We start from the raw sequence: 20,237 nt of genomic DNA, 5'->3' as shown, positions 1-20,237 counted from the left end.
TAGGGGATTTATAGGATAAATGGCGATTTGAACACTGACAATATTCCAACAGTCAGAGAGTAAAGGTTTTTCTGTAGTTATTCTAAACATTCAAATTTCCGACTACTGAAATATTTCTGTGCATGTGTGTCCTGGGATTCACACATTCTTCCCTAAAGAGGTCTGTAACAAACAGATAATGTAAAGAGAGGCTGCCTTGCTAGAACATAAACTATTAAAGCACCCAAATATACCATGTCTGTAAAAATCACAACTCAGTTAGAGAACAAAAAACAACGAAAGTAAAATTTTTAAAAATGTATGGATGATTATAAATCAAGATAAGAGCATCTCCGCACAAAAAATAGTTGGCATTATGTTACTGTCAAGATTTAAAACAGGATCCTTTATCTGTTTTGACTTGGAGAAGTTGGGGGTGAGGAAACATAATGCTGTATAACAAGTTGTGTACCTCAACCTCAGTAATACCAGTCCTCATCATGACAGCAGTGGAGAAGAAGGTCTTCGTACCTGCCTACCTAAAGAAGGTTCCTGTTAAATAACGAACACAGACAGCTCTGGGACCATACACCTGCACAGCCTGCCTTTTACTGCTTGAAAGGAGAGGCCACAGGGGATAGGCAGAAGGTGCTTGTCTGACAGGGCCAGGACAGGCTTCCTCTGTGGTGACAGCCTGGGCCCAGCCTCCTAGGCCTGACCCACCATAATTCCTTCACAATGCAGTGGCAATGCAGCTGACAGTAGCAGCTGCGCCTCCTAAGCGAGATGGATGGAATTTTCATAACTATTTCCCCAAGTTACATTTCACCTTCAAGATAATTTATGAGCTGCTCGGGAGCCTTGAAGAGACAATATGCTTGCCATAAAATTAACTGTAACAGTCTTGTAGGTTATAATTAACAATGGGAGGGTAGCACCAACTGGCTGAAACACATGGTATAATTGATGATGAAACTGGGAAATTAAGGAAGCTAACACCATCATTACAGCACACGTCACTCTAGTAAAGCTTGAACCTTCCGAGTGTTAATTATAGCCCCCCCAACCTCCGCACCCTGATGTGGGGACGAGCCTCTGAGCTGGGAGGAGACATTTTATTGGCAAGGCTACCTTGCACCTGGACTGACGTACATAGTATATATTGCCTGGAATAGAAATATGAGTCTAACCAACACGATCTCCTGAACATCTGTCGACAAGCCCGCCGTTATTTCCAAATACCTGTATGTGGCTCCTTAGGTGCTTTGTAAGCCAGCTAGACTTGTCCATTCAGGGTTTAGAGCCTCACTCTGCCTTTCAGTGAGCCAATAGCAATTTAACTTAATGAAAAATCTCATTAGTAATGAACGAGGAACAACTGTTCTTTTTCTAAGCTGCTTTCATTAGGCTTCTCTGCACAATTAATTTTAGCAAAGCAGACAGAAGCTCTTTTCACCTCTACGTTAACACTCCTAATTCTTTACTATAAAGTCCCAGCTTTCTGAATCCCAGGCCTTCATCATTTTCTGTAGCTCGCCGATTTCTCGAAATCTTTGCTTTCTCCAGTGCATTCTAAAATAATCTTACAGCTTAGTTCTAAAACATCCATTGCAATGTCCTTCACAAAAATAACACCCATCGAAGTGAATGATGTAAAAAAAAAGTATCCTATTTATCCTTGAAAAGAGTAAGCATAGGTTTCAAAAAAGGGAGAGGCATTGAGGGGAAAATGTTCTGGAAGGATCAAACAATAACTAGTGGCTGTTAAAATGTAGCATTTAATCAAACAGAGTTTCTATTGTTTCTAAGAGAGCTCACAGCTATTCAGTACAGCCCCGATTTGTTTCAAAACTAACAGACGAAAATGACACAGGTGAAGGACGGAGATAGGGAAGAATGAAGGGTCACACCAAACAAAAGAGCCTCAGTATAACTTAAAATGCACTCGGGTCACAGGGCTTCGTGGGCAGCTGAACATCAAGCACAACTAAAAGTCCAACATCTTCATTTAGAGCTAAGTTTCATTCTCAGCATTTCAAGGCTGTGCTCCCAGTTTGAGCATGGTCTGCCTTCCAACAATCAATCTCCTCCTATTCATCACAATGTGAACCTCCCTCTCTCATTCATCATATATTCATCCCCTACTAGACTGGCCCCTTTTCCTTGCACTTTTGCTTCTTAATCTATACTTTTGATTCATTATGGGTCAGTAGATCTACATCCACCATGCCTTTTTTCTGAATCTGTCCTCCCCTAAAAAGACAGCCTAGAAGCCAGATGGGCAACTTTACAGTCCATTTATCAAGTCCAATGCATCCTGCCTCAATAAGCATTCAGCATGTTTACTGCGTTAATGTGGTGAAGCCTCAGTGTAATCTGTAAATAATTTTCATTACTGTATTCTGACCTTACCAGTCTACAGCAGTTCGGACACAAAAACAGACAGACAAATGTGTTCTAAAATCTCACAGCTGGCAGTTTTAATGTTTGCTTGCCATCCATAACACCTCTCATTTTATTGACCATGTAATGACCTTTTCTCAGAAAAGGTCAAGAATGTTCACTTCAAATGGCCTGAGCACCTCTTGAACAGCAATAACAGATTGCCCATCAGAAGCTATGTTCTGGCAAACAAACTGCGGTCTTTACCCCATACGAAGTAGTCACTTCAATACATTCAGGAAACTGGAAGTTGAGGGTTACCCTTATCAAATCCAGCTGATTCCCTTCACCAGTGAAAGTAAATTAGGGAAATACAACTGCCTGTTTTTTTTAGAAAAACACAAATGCTTCTTATTTCCTCCTTTGGCACATAGCCTTCCACATAATGACAATATATACCATGGCATGATCTCTGTTGCAGCTGCATGTAAGAATGTTTTATTGCTTTCAACATTGGGCAGTTGACAGTATTGTTAGTGCTTAGTTCAAATGACAGAGGCTGCCTCAGCATCATAACTATCAGTCAACCTAAAGTTTCAATGAGGTGTACTTAGGTGTATGGTAACAATCTCTTGGTGCTACTCTCATGCATCACATGTTCAAGATGGGTCACTGGGTAAGGAAAACATCAAACAAAAAGAGGTCATAGGTATATCACCCTCAAGGCAAACTTTCCAGCAAAGTATCAAGACAATTAGTAAAGCCACACTTCAGACATTTTTCTTCAGCATTAGCTTTAAAACCTATATTCTGCCTGTGACTGCTAAGCCTTCATATGCACTTCAGCATTTTATTAATGATTATTCTTCATTTCTTCAGCAATGGCTCCCTCCTTTGATTGAAATGTCCAGTGTAAATAAGGGTCAGCAACATTTGTAGCTAGTTTCTTTAATCCCTGCAGCAAAAAACCCTCCCACAAAACAAAGTCAATAAAATTGTCGACTTATTTTAACATTTATTGTCTTTATTGATTATTTTCATTCAGAAGTTGTTGCTGTAGTTAAAATATACACTACCAGGATCAGTGGTTACTATAAATATCTGATGACTCTAAACAGATGCCTTACCTTGCCATCCAGCTCTTTCTCAGTTCCTGGCGCTCCTCAAGAAATGGTAAAAGACAGCGTACAACTTGATGTTTTCTTTCTAAAGGCCATTCTGCCTTATTGATTTCAGACAGCAAAATCTTCGTCTAAAAAAAAATTAAAAAGAGCTGGCAATAAAACTAAAAATTAATAAAATTGTCCACTGGCAAATAAAGCCAGGAACAAAAAAAAAATCAATATCATCTTTATTACTCTCCTCTACTACAGACAGATCAATAAAGCAAATGAAGTTAATGATGATCAAAATGGATAATATATTTATTTCCAGTAAATCAATTTAGATGGTGCACTCGGGGTGAACCTTTTCATTTTTAAATACATGGCTGCAAGTTGGCCAACACAGCAAAGTTAAGGGTCAAAAGGTTCAGGTAATTTGGAAACCCTGAACAAAGATGTTATCAGAACAGATAGATACAGAAAAACAAAACCATTCTTTACATCTCAATTGCACATCTCACCTAAAACAACGGAATCAACAATTACTATTGGTGCTTGCTGTTTTAAGCCACACCAACAATTTTCTCTCTAAGATTGTCTGTCTTTTTCTTTATTAGTTTAATGAAGGTTAATGATAGATAATTGTCTGGAGGCCCCTCGTTCATCTGTTGCTGAATGAAGCTTTCACATTTAAAACTTGCATTGCTCTGACTGCAGCTGACAGTATGTTTGAGGCTACAGGTCAGGAGAACAAACAAACAGTTTGGGCAGACTGATTGCCGGTCTTATCTCATCCTTCTGTTAGCAGAAGACTTGAACAACACAAATGTTTACAGGCTGATGAAAATTTCTTTCCTCTATTTCCTGAAATCACTAAACAAGCATCAGGATGACCTCTTCAGTTCCAAATACCACACAGACATAAGTGAACACTGGCCTACAGGAAGAATAGGTGGAGGTATGCAGTTTGTCCAAAATGTAATCTCACTGTGCAAAATTCAGTTACGCAGTGCAATGCTCCCCCCAGTTTGTACAACCACATAATATCTTGAAAGACCCACATTAGCCACTCGCAAGTCAATCCCTTGAAATGAATGTGTGCCCGCAGTTGTGTTAGAAAATCTAAAAGCACACATTGGCAGAGTGTCTATATTTTCCATACTATGAGTGTCACTACAAGTCCAAAATGGTACCTGTTGATTGCATACTTAGCAGCATTTTGATCAGATTATTAATGTCAGCACAAGCATGCTGTGTGCCAGGAATAGCAGATCATAATGTCAGTCTGTGTGTGTAACAGTGATTAGGCAACAGTGGTGCCATTTTTGGTCTGGATGGAGTTGAATATATGAAGCAATGGGAAGGACATTGATTCCTCCTCACCAGCCCATCTACCAATGCTTTTTAAAGACAAACTATTTTCCAGTTAGTTGTTGATTGCTTTCTACTAGCTCCAGTTGACTGAGAAGTAGTATTTGGAGATTTATACTTCACTTTGTATCACACTACTTTCTCTGCATTTCAATTCAAAGTGAAGGTTATAATTCAAGGAATCTACTCATATTACTTCCTGTCAGTCATTGGTGCATTAGTCAATATTCCCACTGGCCTGTATGTAGGGAGAATAAATCAGAGCTAACAGAGAGAAGCACAAACTGATAAAGAAGGCAGGATCACCAAAAGGAAAAAGTTCTTCAGTTATCTTCCCAAGATATTCAGGGAGCAATTTTTCTATCTCATCTTCAGCAAAGAACAGTACATTAGATGCTAAAGTAAAACAAAAAAAGGGGTGTTCATTGGGCTTAAAATGTTATTTCTTTTCTCTTCACAGATGCTTTCAGACCTGCTGGTTTCTCCAGCAATTTCTGTTTTTGTTAGTGCATTAGATGTGTCCACTTCACTAAGGAGATGTTCACAGAACTTTGCCTCAGAGCAGGGTGAGGATGGAATCATCAACAGCTGTACAAGTGAAAATGCCCATAAATTGGCTCCTTCCAGGCTGGAATAGGATTTATTTGCAGTACCACTAAGGACAGCAGTATTTAATATAGCACAGGAACAGGCCTTTAGCCCATCAAGACTGTGCTGACACGTTGTTCCAAACTAAAAACGTTTTGCCTCTACACAGTCGGTATCGCTCTATTCCCTGTCTATTCGTACAACTATGAAGATGCCTCTTAAATGTTGCTAATGTATCCGACTCCACCACCTCCTCTGGCAGCACATTCCAGGCACTTACCACACCCTCTGTAAAAGACTTGCCTCTCACATTTCTTTAATCATATCTCTTTTTACCTTAAATCTATGTCTCCAATTAGTTGATGTTTCTACCCTGGGAAGGAGATTCTACTACACTTATTTGAATGGTAAAAATTGCAGCATTCTGCTGTGCAGAGGGACCTGGGTGTCCTTGTGCATGAATCAAAGAAGGTTGGTCTGCAGATGCAACAGATAATTAAGGCAGCAAATGGAATTTTGTCCTTCATTGCTCAAAGGATTGAATTTAAAGCAGGCAGGTTATGTTGCAGCGATAGAGGGTGCTAGTGAGGCCACACACCTTACTTGAGAAAGGACGTACTGGCACTAGAGGGGGTGCAGAGGAGGTTCACTATGTTGATTCCACTATTGAGAGGGCTGACTGAGTAGCCTGGGATTATATTCATTGGAATTTAGAAGAATGAGGATAGAAATGGAGAGGATGTTTCCACTGGTCGGTAAAACTGGGACAAAAGGGCATAACCTCAAAGTTACAGGAAGCAAATTTAGGACCGAATGGAGAAAGAGCTTCTTCACCTAGAGGGTTGTGAATCTGTGGAATTCCCTGCCCAGTGAAGTAGTTGAGGCTTCAACATTGAATGTTTTTAAAGCTATGATAGAATTTTTTTTTGAACAGTAAATGAATTAAGGCATATGGTGAGAGGGCGGGCAAGTGGAGCTGAGGCCACAAAAGGATCAGCCATGATCATATTGAATGGCAGAGTGGGCTCAAAGGACCAGATGGCATACTCCTGTTCCTCGTTCTTATGTTACAGCTGACTGCGAGGTTTCAGTCATGATGGGCAAATTGTTGACAGATTAGTTGTGGCTGTGTGGAGCAATGGCATTTTTAGTTCGTGAGATAGGTTATTTGAAGATGTAATACATATTTGGTTACTTGGTGAAGGCATTGAATTTATTTCAAGACTGCATCAAGGTCCTCAGGACAAGACTCCTGGTATTGATTTCAATAGCTATCAATTTCCACTGCCCTTTGATTGGTATGTGGGTGTTTATCAGAGGATATGGGTGGGAAGGCAGGGGGTGTGTCTGCTGGGTCCTTGCATTACATTTTACCCTCCTTCACTAAGGTCTCCAGTGCAACACCAGAAAACCTTGGCACTCTCTCTCTGGCTTATTGCAACATTTTTCAGTTTCTTTCTTATTCAAACTCTCTACTACAAATAGTTCTTATATCTACTCCAGCTGGAACATAATTATCTTTTAAAGAAGTATGAGTCAACTTTACACAGAGCAGACAATTTTTAAAATGGTGCTAACCTCTTATGAATTTACCACCCTTCCTCAAGCATGTAGCCACTCAAAAGCTTCTGTTATACTGGCTGCATGTTATGAACATTTACATGAACAGGCAGCATGGATGTTTTGCTACTGGATAATGCATGCAGGTTAATCACATTTGATGCACTTTTTTGGCCTTTTTGATTTAAGTCAATTCTAAAGAAAGGGCAAAAGAGTAAGAAAATACGGCTTGGGACAATACTACAACCCCAATTTTACAAACAGAAGATTCATGGAGGTCTTGACGAGACAAGTTCGAGCAGAGAAGGCTGGGTGGACCTGACAGAGTGGTACAAAGTTATGATGGGCATAGGTAGTATAGGTAAGGAATAAAACTCTTCCCTTAGTACAGGGGTCAATAATCAGGGAACACCATTTCAAGGTAAGGAGCAAAACATTTACAGGAGATTTGAGGTTTTTTTTTACCCAGAGGGTGGTAGGTATTTGAAATTCACTGGCTTAAAATGGAGGTAGAGATGGGAAATCTCAAGGCATTTAAGAAGAACTTAATGAACAATTGAAATGCTATGGCATACAAGCTGACAGGTCAAGTGCCTGAAAAATGGGATTAGAATAGATAGATGCTTGATGACTGGTGCAGACACCATTGAAGGCCTTTTTCCATGTTGTAAAATCATGACTCTAAATTACATTTTCTGTTTGGATCAAAATGCTGCCTAAGATTATTTTACATTTTATTTGTTATCAACCAGCATATTTTTACTATAGTAAACATTCAACAAAAAAGTGGAAATTATTAATATTATTCTATATTTTCTCCTCTTCTTTTCTGTAGACAAGGGACAACAGTCAAGAGATGTTGGTGGCACAAAAGTCCTAGAGTCAGTCGCTTAGAAGTCTTAAGGCCAGCTTATCATTAAGACTTGGTTCCAATGATAGTGTAATGAAAAGTTCATTGTTATGACATAGCTTAGAGGCAATGTTGACAGGTTATGGCTTAAATATTAACCACTTAGGTAATGTGCTTTGTTTACAACTGGACACCGTGAGAAAAAAAGAATTTCAAGCTGCACTCAGTAATTTGTCTGCTTTTGACATGAGGAGAAAATAATGCTTCTTTCAGGAAGAAAAACTACACTAGTAAGAGTTTGTTACAAAGGCCAGTTCCTTAGGCTTTAGAGTCATCAGTGCATTGTTCCAATGTTGTATGCCTACAAGCCCTGTATCTCAACTGGCACAGTTACAGCTCAACACTGACACCAATGCATTTGGGATTATTCTCCGATTCTGTAATGTGATTAATTGCCAAAGACTTGAATGACCGTATGGAACACAGGAAACATCAAATAATTCATACTTCTGTAGATCATTTGGTCCCTAACATTTGGATATACAAGTCCAGTGTTTTGTTCTCATCTGGCTATTTGGGTTTGGTATGTGTTTAGTGAAACAACTGGCAAGCATAGCTGTTTGGCTTTCTGAAATATCTTAAATATTTCATGCAAAATGCAGAATTACTACTGATGAAATAATTCCTTTTTTTAAGTCAGGAAATGGGATTTGATGTCTGGTGTGTTCACTGCTGCAGAAATTATCTGACTGGTCTGTCACATACCAAGCAACATTTTTTTTGTTCTTCTCCATATTCCTCAGTTTCCCACATTATTAAACTCCTTTTTATAAATACCTTATATTTATGTTATTCAACAAACTACTATTGTTACTCTGGTGTCTCTACTGGGAATGTATTAGGCGTATGAAGCTATAGGGAAACAACAGTGACAATATTATAAATTTTTAAGAGTTGAAGTAGTTATTCTTTTGTTTTAGGCTGTTCTTCTTTAATTGAGTTTTTGCAGCTAACTTGGTATTATCACGGAGTCCCAGCTATCAGATGGGTAGATTAAAGCAGCTTACTTCTTTGCCCACTAACTTCACTTTGAATACAAAATATTTAATAAATTAAATGTAAATCGTTATTCCCAAAACAGAAGTATTTTCTCATTTGTCTCCTAGTATATTCTTCTACTCTAAAGTTTAAAGGTATGCCATTTCTCCATTTTAACTTCAATGCCTAGATGCACTCCATTTTTCTCCCCTCCTCACTTTATTAGGAGATCTTGAACTTCTGATCATTTGACCAAGTTGCATTGGTCCTCTGTAAAAGGATCTAATGTTGGTGTCAATCTAGTTCTAGTCTTTCATCCAGTCACTTCTTTATTTCTAATAATGCAGAAGCAGTATCCTCAGATATATGCTGGCTGTTACCAGAGTCAAGGGAGACTGCTACTCCTTTTGGCAGCAGCTGTTAAGACCCTACAGTGGTTTACTTTAAGTTTGGGTTAGAGAGCAATTGACCTCTCTTCAAAAGAGTTCAGCGTCTGTTAAATGTACCCATCTGATTTCATGAATGTTGGATAAAGATTGGACCCCTTTCAAGTAAGACCAGCAAATTAAGTTAGCGACCCTTGTGTAATCTATCGTGGGTCATAGAGGGATTGGATTCTTGCCAAGTGTTGGCAGTTTTTATTTAATGCTTTGAAAAGGAAGGAGTAATTCCTTCTTTTTAGCAGTTAACTTCACTTTTGCTCAGGCCAATTTTTCTCTTTCCTTCATTCCATAAAACAATTGATTCCTTACACCAACAGTAAGTATATAATCCCTGTATCGGCTGAGGTCACCATGAAGTTCCCACCTTCCAGTGTCATTCCTTGTCTGAGGCTTGGTGACCTTCAGGTTAAATCCACCATCAGTCATTTCTCTCTAAAAGAGAGCCGCCTATGATCCTTTGGGAATATGATAACTTTCGATTCAATAACTTTTTCAAGGGTGTTAGCCACTCCCTCTGATTGCTTACACAAATAGACATTACTCACATGAACAAATTGACGGTGCACATCAACAAGATGTACACACACTCGGTAGCACTTTGAATACCACCCCATCTTAGGAAAATTATCAGCATGGACTCAAGATTATATCTGAGACTCTTGTGGTCTGTTTGACTTAGATATTCACTGAATATTTGAACAACGGTATTGGTTCAATTCTTAATATAATTTTCAACAACTTTAACTTTAAAGTAGGTTAGTTTATCAGCACTCCTTCAAGAGAATGGTCAACTCCATTCTGCAAATCACATTTCATCAGTGTGGGTTAATGGGAGACATTGATGAAAAATCTAAAATATTTCAGTGTTTAGCCAGATTAATTTGACGACGATACTTCCAATTAATTTATTTTTAAAGTAGGCATGAATAGATGCTACACATAAACAACCAAGGATATTGTAAAACAGATATTACTTTAAAAGGAATGATTGAAAAGGTTTCCTACTTAAAGGCAAAGTTTCGATTTTCATTTGTCATATTATATTTAATTCTGTTAAGTCTGAAGTAATACATTCAGAAGTGGTTTGTCAGAGTTTATACTACATTTTGAACAATTCATCATCATTTGGTTGTCAAAGCTTATGCACTTTCACCAAACTTGCTAACTTTTTAGCTCACAGTAATGTAGACAACAGTCTTGCATACAATGTGGAAGTCTGAAGTGGCATGGAGAAGCAGGGCGTACAGTCCTAAACTCTTATTTTTAATGAGCTTGAAAATTTTGTTTCAGCATTTTTGCATTGAGCAAACTTAACTCTGTTTTTACATTATTCTGAGCAGATATTTTATTCCTCAGTTTCATAAATATGGTGTAGTTATTTCAATGATTCAATCAATTACAAAGAAGACAGCCTTAAGAATGACCTAGAAACAATATAATCAGTCTAAAATTATTCAATTTTTCTGCGTTAACTCAACTCTTCAATTTTAAAAAGTGTACCTTATGATGCCAGGATTGCTTGCCCACTTGGCTTCTTAAACTTACAAAAGTGGCTTGGCACCCTCAAAAGCACGGGTGATTTACCTCGGAACAGGCTACATCTTTTGCATGACATCAATTATATCAGGACAGAAGTAGGATTTCCATACATGACAGATTATAAGAAGTGTAAAACATTAGCAAAAAAATGCTTTTGAAGAGGAACGAAAGAAATTACACTTGCAAAAGGAACCAGCTGACTGTCTAGTCCGAACAAGTGAATATGCTTCAAACCATTGTGAATGCAGGAGCAGAGACTGTCCTTTGTATTCTTTTCCTTAGTGTGTCCTTAACCCAACAGTTGCCTGCACTGCTGAACATATGTTTTTGCAGAAGTACTGAGGCAGAAAGGAAGTCTTTGTTGTATTTCAGTCTTTTGTATTTAATTCTCTTCTCTTTTCGTCAGATCCAAACACAAGTTACAGCAAGCACTTATGGTCTTTAATGAATGCTGAAGAAGTCCGTCTGCTACATGCTTCAATAATGATTCAGAACTACAGGACAGAATCAAGCTACAAAAGCACACAAGCAAATGCATTTCATTGTGATGGAGGGTACATTCCACAAGTACATTGCTGAAACCGAATGTCACTTAAAAAGGAAAAGTAGTTTGCTGGCAAAGACAACTGTGCCACTACTATTATTTTAATTACTTTTAATATATATATAGTCCTATAATAATATTTGGCATATGTTTATGAAGTGCAAAGAGCGAGTAAAATAATAATCAAACTTTTTTTCAACAACTGAAACACGAATAGCCAGAGGAACGGGGTTAGAGATCATTCAAAAGATTGCAAAAAAGTGCAAAAGAGAGAGAGAATTTCTAATGGGATATGCAGGGGTCAGTGCAAGCACCAAAGGTCAAAGGGGCAAAACTCCCCCAAAAATACTCACTGTTAAATGAATAAACCAGTTTGTGGTTGGATGCACAAAGCTAAAGCTAAACAACTGTGCTATGGAGATACAAATAATGTGCTTCTATTGTGACACTTCGACAATAAGTTATTTAGCTTAGAGGGCTCTTGCATCTTCTCCACATACAACTCCTGTAGACATTAGCAAAAACAAAAGGAAGCAATTTAACTTGTAACCATGTAGTGTGACTGTAGATGTGACCTCAAAGAATGGTCCGTTTGTGGCAGTTCACAAAAGAATTACAAATGCAACTTAAGATCTAAGCAACACAAATTAGGAAAATATGTAGTAGCAACAATAGAAATGTCAAATATTAGATAAACTGGAGGCAAAAAAATACTTGTCATGCAAAACCAACACAAATTTTATATTTCCAAAATCATACAATTTTCTCCACAAATAACATACAGAACCAGATTTTACAAGGCCTGGTAAAAACAATCCATGATACATGTAATACAGTTGGCTTGAGTTTCAGCTCCACCTGTCCTTTCAGTGGAAGTTAATAAGAAAAAAGAAAAAGGGGAGAGGAAAAGAACTGTAACACACATCACTAAGAGAGATCTGGTAAGGTTTGTGAATATTTACAGCTTTGTAGACTTGAAATGATCATTCACATGATCCCAGAAGCATGTATTTATTATAGTACTTACAGCAGTGTAGAGACTGCTGATACCATGAGTACTCCAGTATGATGTCTGACTATCAAACACTGGAGGTTTGTTGCTGGGTTAGGGTGCTATCACCATTCCTACTTCCTATGGACTAATGGGCTATTCAATAGTTTCTCTTGAGGAATTATTACATTAACTGAGGTTTACTAAAAAAATACAAGCAAGAGATATACAAGACATGCGTGTCTCCATCAGGAAACTGTGCCAGACTCCAACTGATTCTCCACCTAGAGGGTTGTGTGACATACTCAGACTGGGTGAAGATCAGCATTGTCAAACATTAACTATTTAAGAAGCTTATACAACACTTAAGATATCTGGCGCAAGCTGTTGAAAACGTTGAAGTGCTTGGAGGAAGAACAAATGAAATAAAACAGTGAAACTCTATGACGTGGAAGTGATGTCTGTCAACATAGAACACCACAGCACAGGAACAGGCCCTTTGGCCCACCATGTCTGTGCTGACCATGATGCCATTCTAAACTAATCCCACCAGCCTGCACATGATCCATATCTTCCTAGTCCCTGTCTGTTTGTGTCTATCTAAATGCCCCTTAAATGTTGCTATCATATCTGCTTCTACTACCACCAATGGCAGTACATTCCAGGCATTGAACACTTCTGCATAAAATACTCGCTTTGCATATTTCTTTAAACTTTCTCCCTCTCACTTTAAACCTATGCCTCCTAGTATGTGACATTTCCACACAGGGAAAAAGGTTCAGACTATCCACTCTATACATGCTTCTCATAAATTTTTTATACTTCCACCAGGTCGCCCTCAACCTCTGATGCTCTAGTGAAAACAATCCAAGTTTGTCCAATCTCTCCTTATAGCCAAAACACTCCAATCCATGCAACATCCTGGTAAACCTCTTTTGCATGCATTCCAAAGCCACAACATCCTTTCTATAGTGTGGCAATCAGAAGTGCACGTAATATTCCAAATGTGGCCTAACTAATGTTTTATACAGCTGCAACATGACTGGCCAACCTTTATACTCAACACAGAAACAACAAAAGCAAGCTTGCGTAAACTTTCTTTACTACCTTATCCACACATATTGCCACTTCCCGGGAGGTATGGACTTGCACCCCAAGATCCATCTGTATAAGGGATCTGCATAACTGCTCCTAAGAGCCCTGCCATTTACTATATACTTTCCACTTGCAACTAGCCTCCCAAAACATATTCCCTCACAACTGTCTGGATTAAACACTATCTGCTTTTCTCCACCTAAATTTCCAGATGTTCTAAAGAGGAACCTTGATTGTCCGAAGGACACGGGCAGGGAGAATTTCATTTGGTTCATCGAATTTCGGATAATCAAATGCCAGATAACATTGTTTAGCCAATCATTGGGACCTTGCAATCTTGCCGGATAATCAGATATTTGGATAAGCGAAAGCCAGATAATTGAGATTCCTCTGTATATTCTGCTGTGTTCTTTGTCCATTTTCCGCCTTATTCACAACTTCACCAAGTTTTATGTCATCTGCCAACTTACTGATCAGACTATCTAAATTTTTATCCAAATTGTTTATAAACATTATCAATATTAGATGTTCCATCTGGTCCCAGGACCAGAACACCAGTGGTCATGGATCTTCAGTAAGAAAAACACTCCTCCACAACTACCCTACGTCTTTTATAGCCAAGCTAATTTTATATTACCAAATTACCAACTCAGCATGAATTCCATATAACACAATCTTCATACCAGCCTACCATCAAATCCCAAAAATACAAAAAAAAAGCAATGCAAACTTCAAAGTATAAGACTGATTATGCTCTTTGAAGAAATTGAAAGAATTAAGCAATAAAAATTATTGAAGACAATGTTGTGGAAAAGAAGCACAAAAGTCTTTAGGCAGCTGAAATACCAAATTTGTTGGAGAAAATTAAACCGAATAGGAGGCATGTGTAAACTACTGACCTAGAGGCACACTATACCATACCCCTTGAGTTAACTTCCATGTAATACTGGATTACCCTAATTAATCCTTGGTATTTTCAGGATAACAAATGAAGATGAAATTAATTTGGCACCATGTGCAGGACACAAATAAAAGTGAAACTAGGTTCTGCACTTTTTTTTATAGGAAAAGAACTACAATTTTGGGAATGTATAAGTTGTGGTTTTGCATGTCCAGGGTTCACTTTGGCTGTAAGTGCTTTACAATGTGGTACTTTCAATGCTGCCAATACACACTATTTAAATAATAATTATCACGGTTTATGTTATTTTAGATTTTATATTGTGTGAATTGGTAATAAATCTGGCTGCACTGTATCCAAAAGTTCTGAAAATAAGTAAAAAAAAACTGACCTGAAGTTGAAAGAGAAAACATTTGAGAGGTAGTGTAACATATTGGAGCACTGATAGCTTGTGCCGCTAAGTTATAAAATCCAATTTCTAAACACAATGTAATCTCAGTTTTGGCATACAGCAGGGACCAGGACCTGAATCTTAAGATCTGGGTTGGAATCCAATTTCTCACCCATATCAAATAAGAAACAGCGTACTTAAGAATATATTTTGGGGTAAACGTCCAGACAAGGAGACTCCCCAGTGTCAGTAGTGTAGACAGGTCCAGGAGTTCTCACAACCAGAAGTGAGGTAAATTGGTGCTGAAACCCTTTTCAACAGTAAGTGCTGTTTTCTCTAATTTCAATGTCCTTAACTCACTTTGCCAGCTGGTGTCAGATCATAAGTATGTAAGGTGCGTGAAGGGGAAGACGGTCATTTGGGTAAATGGGGGATACTTTGGCAGATAGGTGGTGTAAAGTTGGTAAGTAGGTGAGGAACACCAATGCGTGGTGTAGATTAGAAGGTTGGAGGGTTTGGAACTGACAGCAAAGTGGTTAAGTGCTTATTGTAGCAAATGGAGTCAACTAAGGCCAAGTTGGGAGAGAGTTGGTGGGGACAGAGTCAGTGAACGTATGTGCATGCATGTATATACATGTGTCTGTCACAGTGCCGAATCAGGGCATGTCTGGGGGCATTTCAGTTCTCATGGGATTGGTTTGGCCAAAAGGGACTTCTCACGTCAGATCAAGTGGGTTGGTGGGAGAATCACAGATGAGATGGCTTTCTGGGGTAGTGAGGTGGATACACAGATCAGGTCAGGGTCAGAGAGATAGGGGAAGCTAAGGCATAAGAATGTCAAGTCAGAGTGGGATGGTTTGGAGGGATACAATTATCCACCTGAGACCAGTGGGAGTTCAATTTTATACTTAGTCAGGAGATAGAGAAGATTTTAATTCCTCTCGCCTTTCCTGGCTGGATTTTCTCTTAATTTCGTTCCCAATTATTATTATATATGTACATTTTATGTGTATATTTTACCCAGTTATTACTTGCACGTGTCTATTTCACCTGCCTTGCTTTAAAACCTGCAATCCCCTCAATGTTGTTTCTCTTTTATAGCTTTAACAAAAAGACAGTCAAGGGCATTCTACCTGAATGCACTCAGCATTCACAACTGTTATGGACCAGGTCAGACCCTCTCAAAATATTTTAAGAAGACAGCTCACATCCTATTTTTTTCTTATTTTAAAGGCAAATGTTAAGTGGGTGTTCCAAGTTTGGTCCAGCTGGTCAACCCACTCGGCTATAAGCAAAACAGAATTTATTTAAGTTGAAACACAAACAAAAGAAAGTGGAATTTAGAATAACATAACTATGGGACACCTTAACCAACTCAATAGATTAACGACTACTAATTAACTGTTCCAATACAGTAGTATCCCATAACACACCTCTTGGCAAAAAGGTAAATTCAAACACAGATTCTCACGGGCAGCAGGGAATAACTTCCAGAGAGAGATTTCGGAAAAAAGTCAGAGGAATTCTTTACTGAAACTTCTAACTCCCCTGGATTCATATATCTTGTGACTATTACAGCTACAACAAACTAGAAAAAACCTGAACCGGGAGAACTGACCACTCTCCTTCTATTGTTAAACTGGACTCCTCGACACCTCTGCTTTACGACCTCTCTTCAAGAAAACCTTTTCAGAGTGACAGAATCATCACACAACAAAATAGATGATCTGTAGGCACAAACAGAGGTGAATGGTTACAAATATAATTGCTATTACAGGAACGTGGTACATCATAATCAGGACTGGGACTGAATATTCAAGGATATTTCAAGATTAGGAAGACCAGATGAAAAGGAAAATGTGGTGCATTTGCATAGATATCATGAGAAGGGACCAATACATTAGCAAGGGAGAATCTCAGACTGAAGAACAATATGTGGAATCTATTTAAGTGGAACTGAGAAACAGCAAGCAATAGCAGACATTGTTGGTCAAAAAAAACTCTAACCAAAATGTATAGGACATGGTATAACTCAGGCAATGAGAGAAACACAGTAATCGTGCATGACTTCAATCTGCAAATATTGTGAGTAAATCAATTGAGCGTTAAGGCTGTAGAAACATATTTCTGGAGTGACCTAGAATTTTTCTTTACAGCAACAGAACTGGCTGGAGGACAGGCTATTTTGAAATCAATAACGAAAAATGATGGATTAATAATATTGTTCTTAAAATAACCTTTATGGATGAGTGATCATAGTATTATAGAATTTTGCATTACATGTAAGAATGAGGTTGTTTAATTTGAAACAAGGGTGTTAAATTTGAATAAGAGAAATGATGAAAACATGAGACACAATTTGGCTGAGCTGGTTTGGGAAAACACGTTAAAGATTGTCCATTGCCTATGTACAGTTATTTAAAGAATAATTGCATATCTCACTGGAACTGTACATTTCTTCAAGATGTAAAAATTTTAACAAGTCAGTCAACCGTGGTTGACTAGGTAGCATAAAGATTGTTTAAGATTGAAAGAAAAGACTTAGATAATGGCCAGAACATAATGTTTGGGAAGTTTTAGAATACAGCAAAGGAGGACCACGAAACTGCTAAGAAAGAATAGATTATAAATGTAATCTAGTAGAAACATAAAAATGACCATGAAAGCTTCTACAGGTAAATAAAAAGAAAATGTCTTGCAAAAGTGGAAGTGCATCTATTAAAAGCAGAGGCAGGAAATTACACAACAGAGAATAAAGAAATGGCAGAGAAGCTAAATGATTACTTTGTTTCAGTCTTTTCTGAGAAAGAATAGGAAATTTCCAAGAAGTAGAGATCCAAGTAACTAATGTTATGCACTAGGTCAAACCACTCAAAACATTCTTAAGCAGACAGCCCACACTATAACTTTGCAATTTGTTTCTGTAAGTGTACAGTGAAAATTACCCAGATTAAGTTAGCGTGGTTGACTACCAGGTTTAAAAACAGACAAAAAAATTTATTCACAAAATTACACAATGAAACACGAAGAACAGAATAAAGAACCCCTACAGAACTCAGTCTATCCAAACTTAAGTGTGCAGTTCCAAATATACACAACAGTCCCAATAAGCAAATCTCTTTAAAACACAATATAAAAAAGGGTCAGATGCTGACAGTTTGAAGTTAGAAGGGTAGGAAAGAGAGTTGCCACGCAGCTCACTGTTGAACTCCCAACTAATTACCCAGAGTGAGGTAGTTAGGTTGACTACCAGGTTTTAAAACAGACAAAAACTTATTCACAAGATTACCCAATGAAACACAAAGAACAGAATAAATAAACCCCACAGAACTTAGTCTATCCATCTAGACTTAATTATGATGTTCCGAATATACACAATAGTCCCAATAAGCAGACCCTCTTGAAAAACAGTGTAAAAAATGGAATAGATGCTTACGGGTTAAAGTTAGAAGGGCAGAAAGAGAGAGAGTCTGTTCACACAGTCCACTGCTGAACTCCCAACCAGTTTTGGACTGAACTAAACTGCTTGGCTAGAAAGCTGACCACTCCCCTTTCATTCTACAGGTCGCTTCTAAAGATGATCACTTTGGTCTGAAGTCTCATCTGTTTACATATAAACAAAAAGCCTCTCAAAATCCTTTTCATCTCTGTACCAAACCAGTTTGATCGGAGCCCAGCCTGGTTTATTACCCCTCTGAAAAAAAATCAAGGACAGAATATCCTTGAGCCAAGGAACAGCTTTGAGGAAAAAAAGGACGAGCATTGTGACACTAAGGAAAATTAAACGTCGAAGGAAATTAATATTATGAAGTTAGTTCTGGATAAATTAATGGGCCAGTAAGCTAATAAGTCACTGAGGCTGGATGATTACATCCTAGTGTGTTAAGGGAGGTGGCAATAGAGGTAACCATGCATTGGTAATCATCTTTCACATTTCCACAGAATCCTGGGCAGCAGAGAGGAAGCTTACAAAAATCAGTCCACTATTTAAGAAAGGGGAAAAGCAACAGTGATACAACTGACAACCTTACAGCAGTAGGAGGAAAAATCCTAGATTCTGTCATAAAGGATGTAATAAATGGACACTTGGATAAAAATGATTGACTGGGTAGAATGGATTTGCAAATGGAAAATCATGTTTGATGATGTTGAAGCTTTTTGAGGATGTTACTAACAAAATTGATGAGGGGGAGCTGATGGATGTACAATATTTGGATTTCCATAAGGTTCCTGGAAAGGCCCCCCATGAATGTTGGTTAACAAGATTAAAGCATATGGTATAGGAGACAATGTATTGATATAGATTAAGAATTGGTTAAGAAACAGAAAACAGACAGTACAAAAAATGTCAAACTCTTTCCTCGCTACATTAGTTCTGAGAGAGGGTCACTGAACCCGAAACATCAACCCCGATTTCTCTCCATGGATGCTGCCAGACCTCCAGCAATTTGGTTCTGTACAAAAAGAAAGGGGTCATTCTTACGTTAGCAATTTGGGATTAGTTGGTCACAGCAAGAACCAATACTTGGGCTCCAGTTGTTCACAATATATTATATACATCAATGATTTGGTAGGAAACCAAATATAATACTTCCAAATTTTCAGTGGTACAAAGCTGGGCAGGAAACTATTATAAGGAAGATACAATAAAATATTTCTAAGAGGATGTGAACAGGCTTCATGATTGGGCAAGAACATGGCAGTTGGAGTATAAATGTGAGTTTATCCACTTTAGTAGAAGAACAAATGTGCAAAGTATTTCTTAAATAGTGAGGGGTTGGAATGTGTAAATGAGTAAAGGCATTTGGATGCCCTTGTCAATAAGTCACTGACAACTAACAGGCAGGTGCAGCAAGTATTAGGAAATATAATGGAATTTTAGAATTTATTGTAGCAGGATTTAAGTTCAGGAGTAGTGAAGTCTTCAATCGTACAGGAACTCGATACTAAGGAGCCTGAGTAGACAGTGACCACCCTTAATGCTATTGTCACATATAGTGTAAAAACCTATGTTAATGTATATCTAGGCATTTATTTATTGACTGTTTTAAAAAGACATTAAACAGCAAAAAGAGTCATGATGGCTGCTACAGTAGCCTTCCAGAAAATTTTCAGCCACCAAAACAAGCCAGACATGTACACTTCATGTACCTCTTGATGGGTCAGGAATGCTAAATATTGTGTTATAATCTGTCACAAAAATAAAAAGGATTCCAAAAAAGATTATAATAGAATTACTGGCTACCCTTATCCTGTAAGATGTCTTCATGACGTTCCACTTACATTCTGAAATGTGCTATAAACAGTCAGATATCAGCAATGCAAGCAATTGTCTTAATGCTAATTGCCCCAAACAGGGAGGCTTAGTCACATTGAATCCCAGTATACAGAATCTTTGGCCAGAAGCGCCGACTGGATGATACATCTCAGCCTCCTTTGGACCTCCTCAGTGTCATAGACGC

The 20,237-nt window shown here is 38.1% G+C and overlaps 1 protein-coding gene across 4 annotated transcripts in view; it reads right to left on the bottom strand.

Moving 5' to 3' along the window:
- fto (FTO alpha-ketoglutarate dependent dioxygenase) overlaps nucleotides 1-20,237 on the bottom strand; it is a 414,204-nt gene that overhangs the window by 232,843 nt on the left and 161,124 nt on the right. For all 4 annotated transcript variants that reach the window (XM_072547380.1, XM_072547378.1, XM_072547377.1 and 1 more), the window contains one exon: nucleotides 3,489-3,613. In XM_072547380.1, coding sequence (XP_072403481.1) covers nucleotides 3,489-3,613 — 125 coding nt within the window. The remainder of the gene's footprint in view (nucleotides 1-3,488; nucleotides 3,614-20,237) is intronic.

This window comes from Chiloscyllium punctatum, chromosome 26 (genome assembly GCF_047496795.1).
Source record: "Chiloscyllium punctatum isolate Juve2018m chromosome 26, sChiPun1.3, whole genome shotgun sequence".
NCBI classification, from domain to species: Eukaryota; Metazoa; Chordata; class Chondrichthyes; order Orectolobiformes; family Hemiscylliidae; genus Chiloscyllium; species Chiloscyllium punctatum.
Note: the sequence above shows the minus strand (reverse complement) of the source record. Positions and strands in the feature narration are given on the sequence as shown.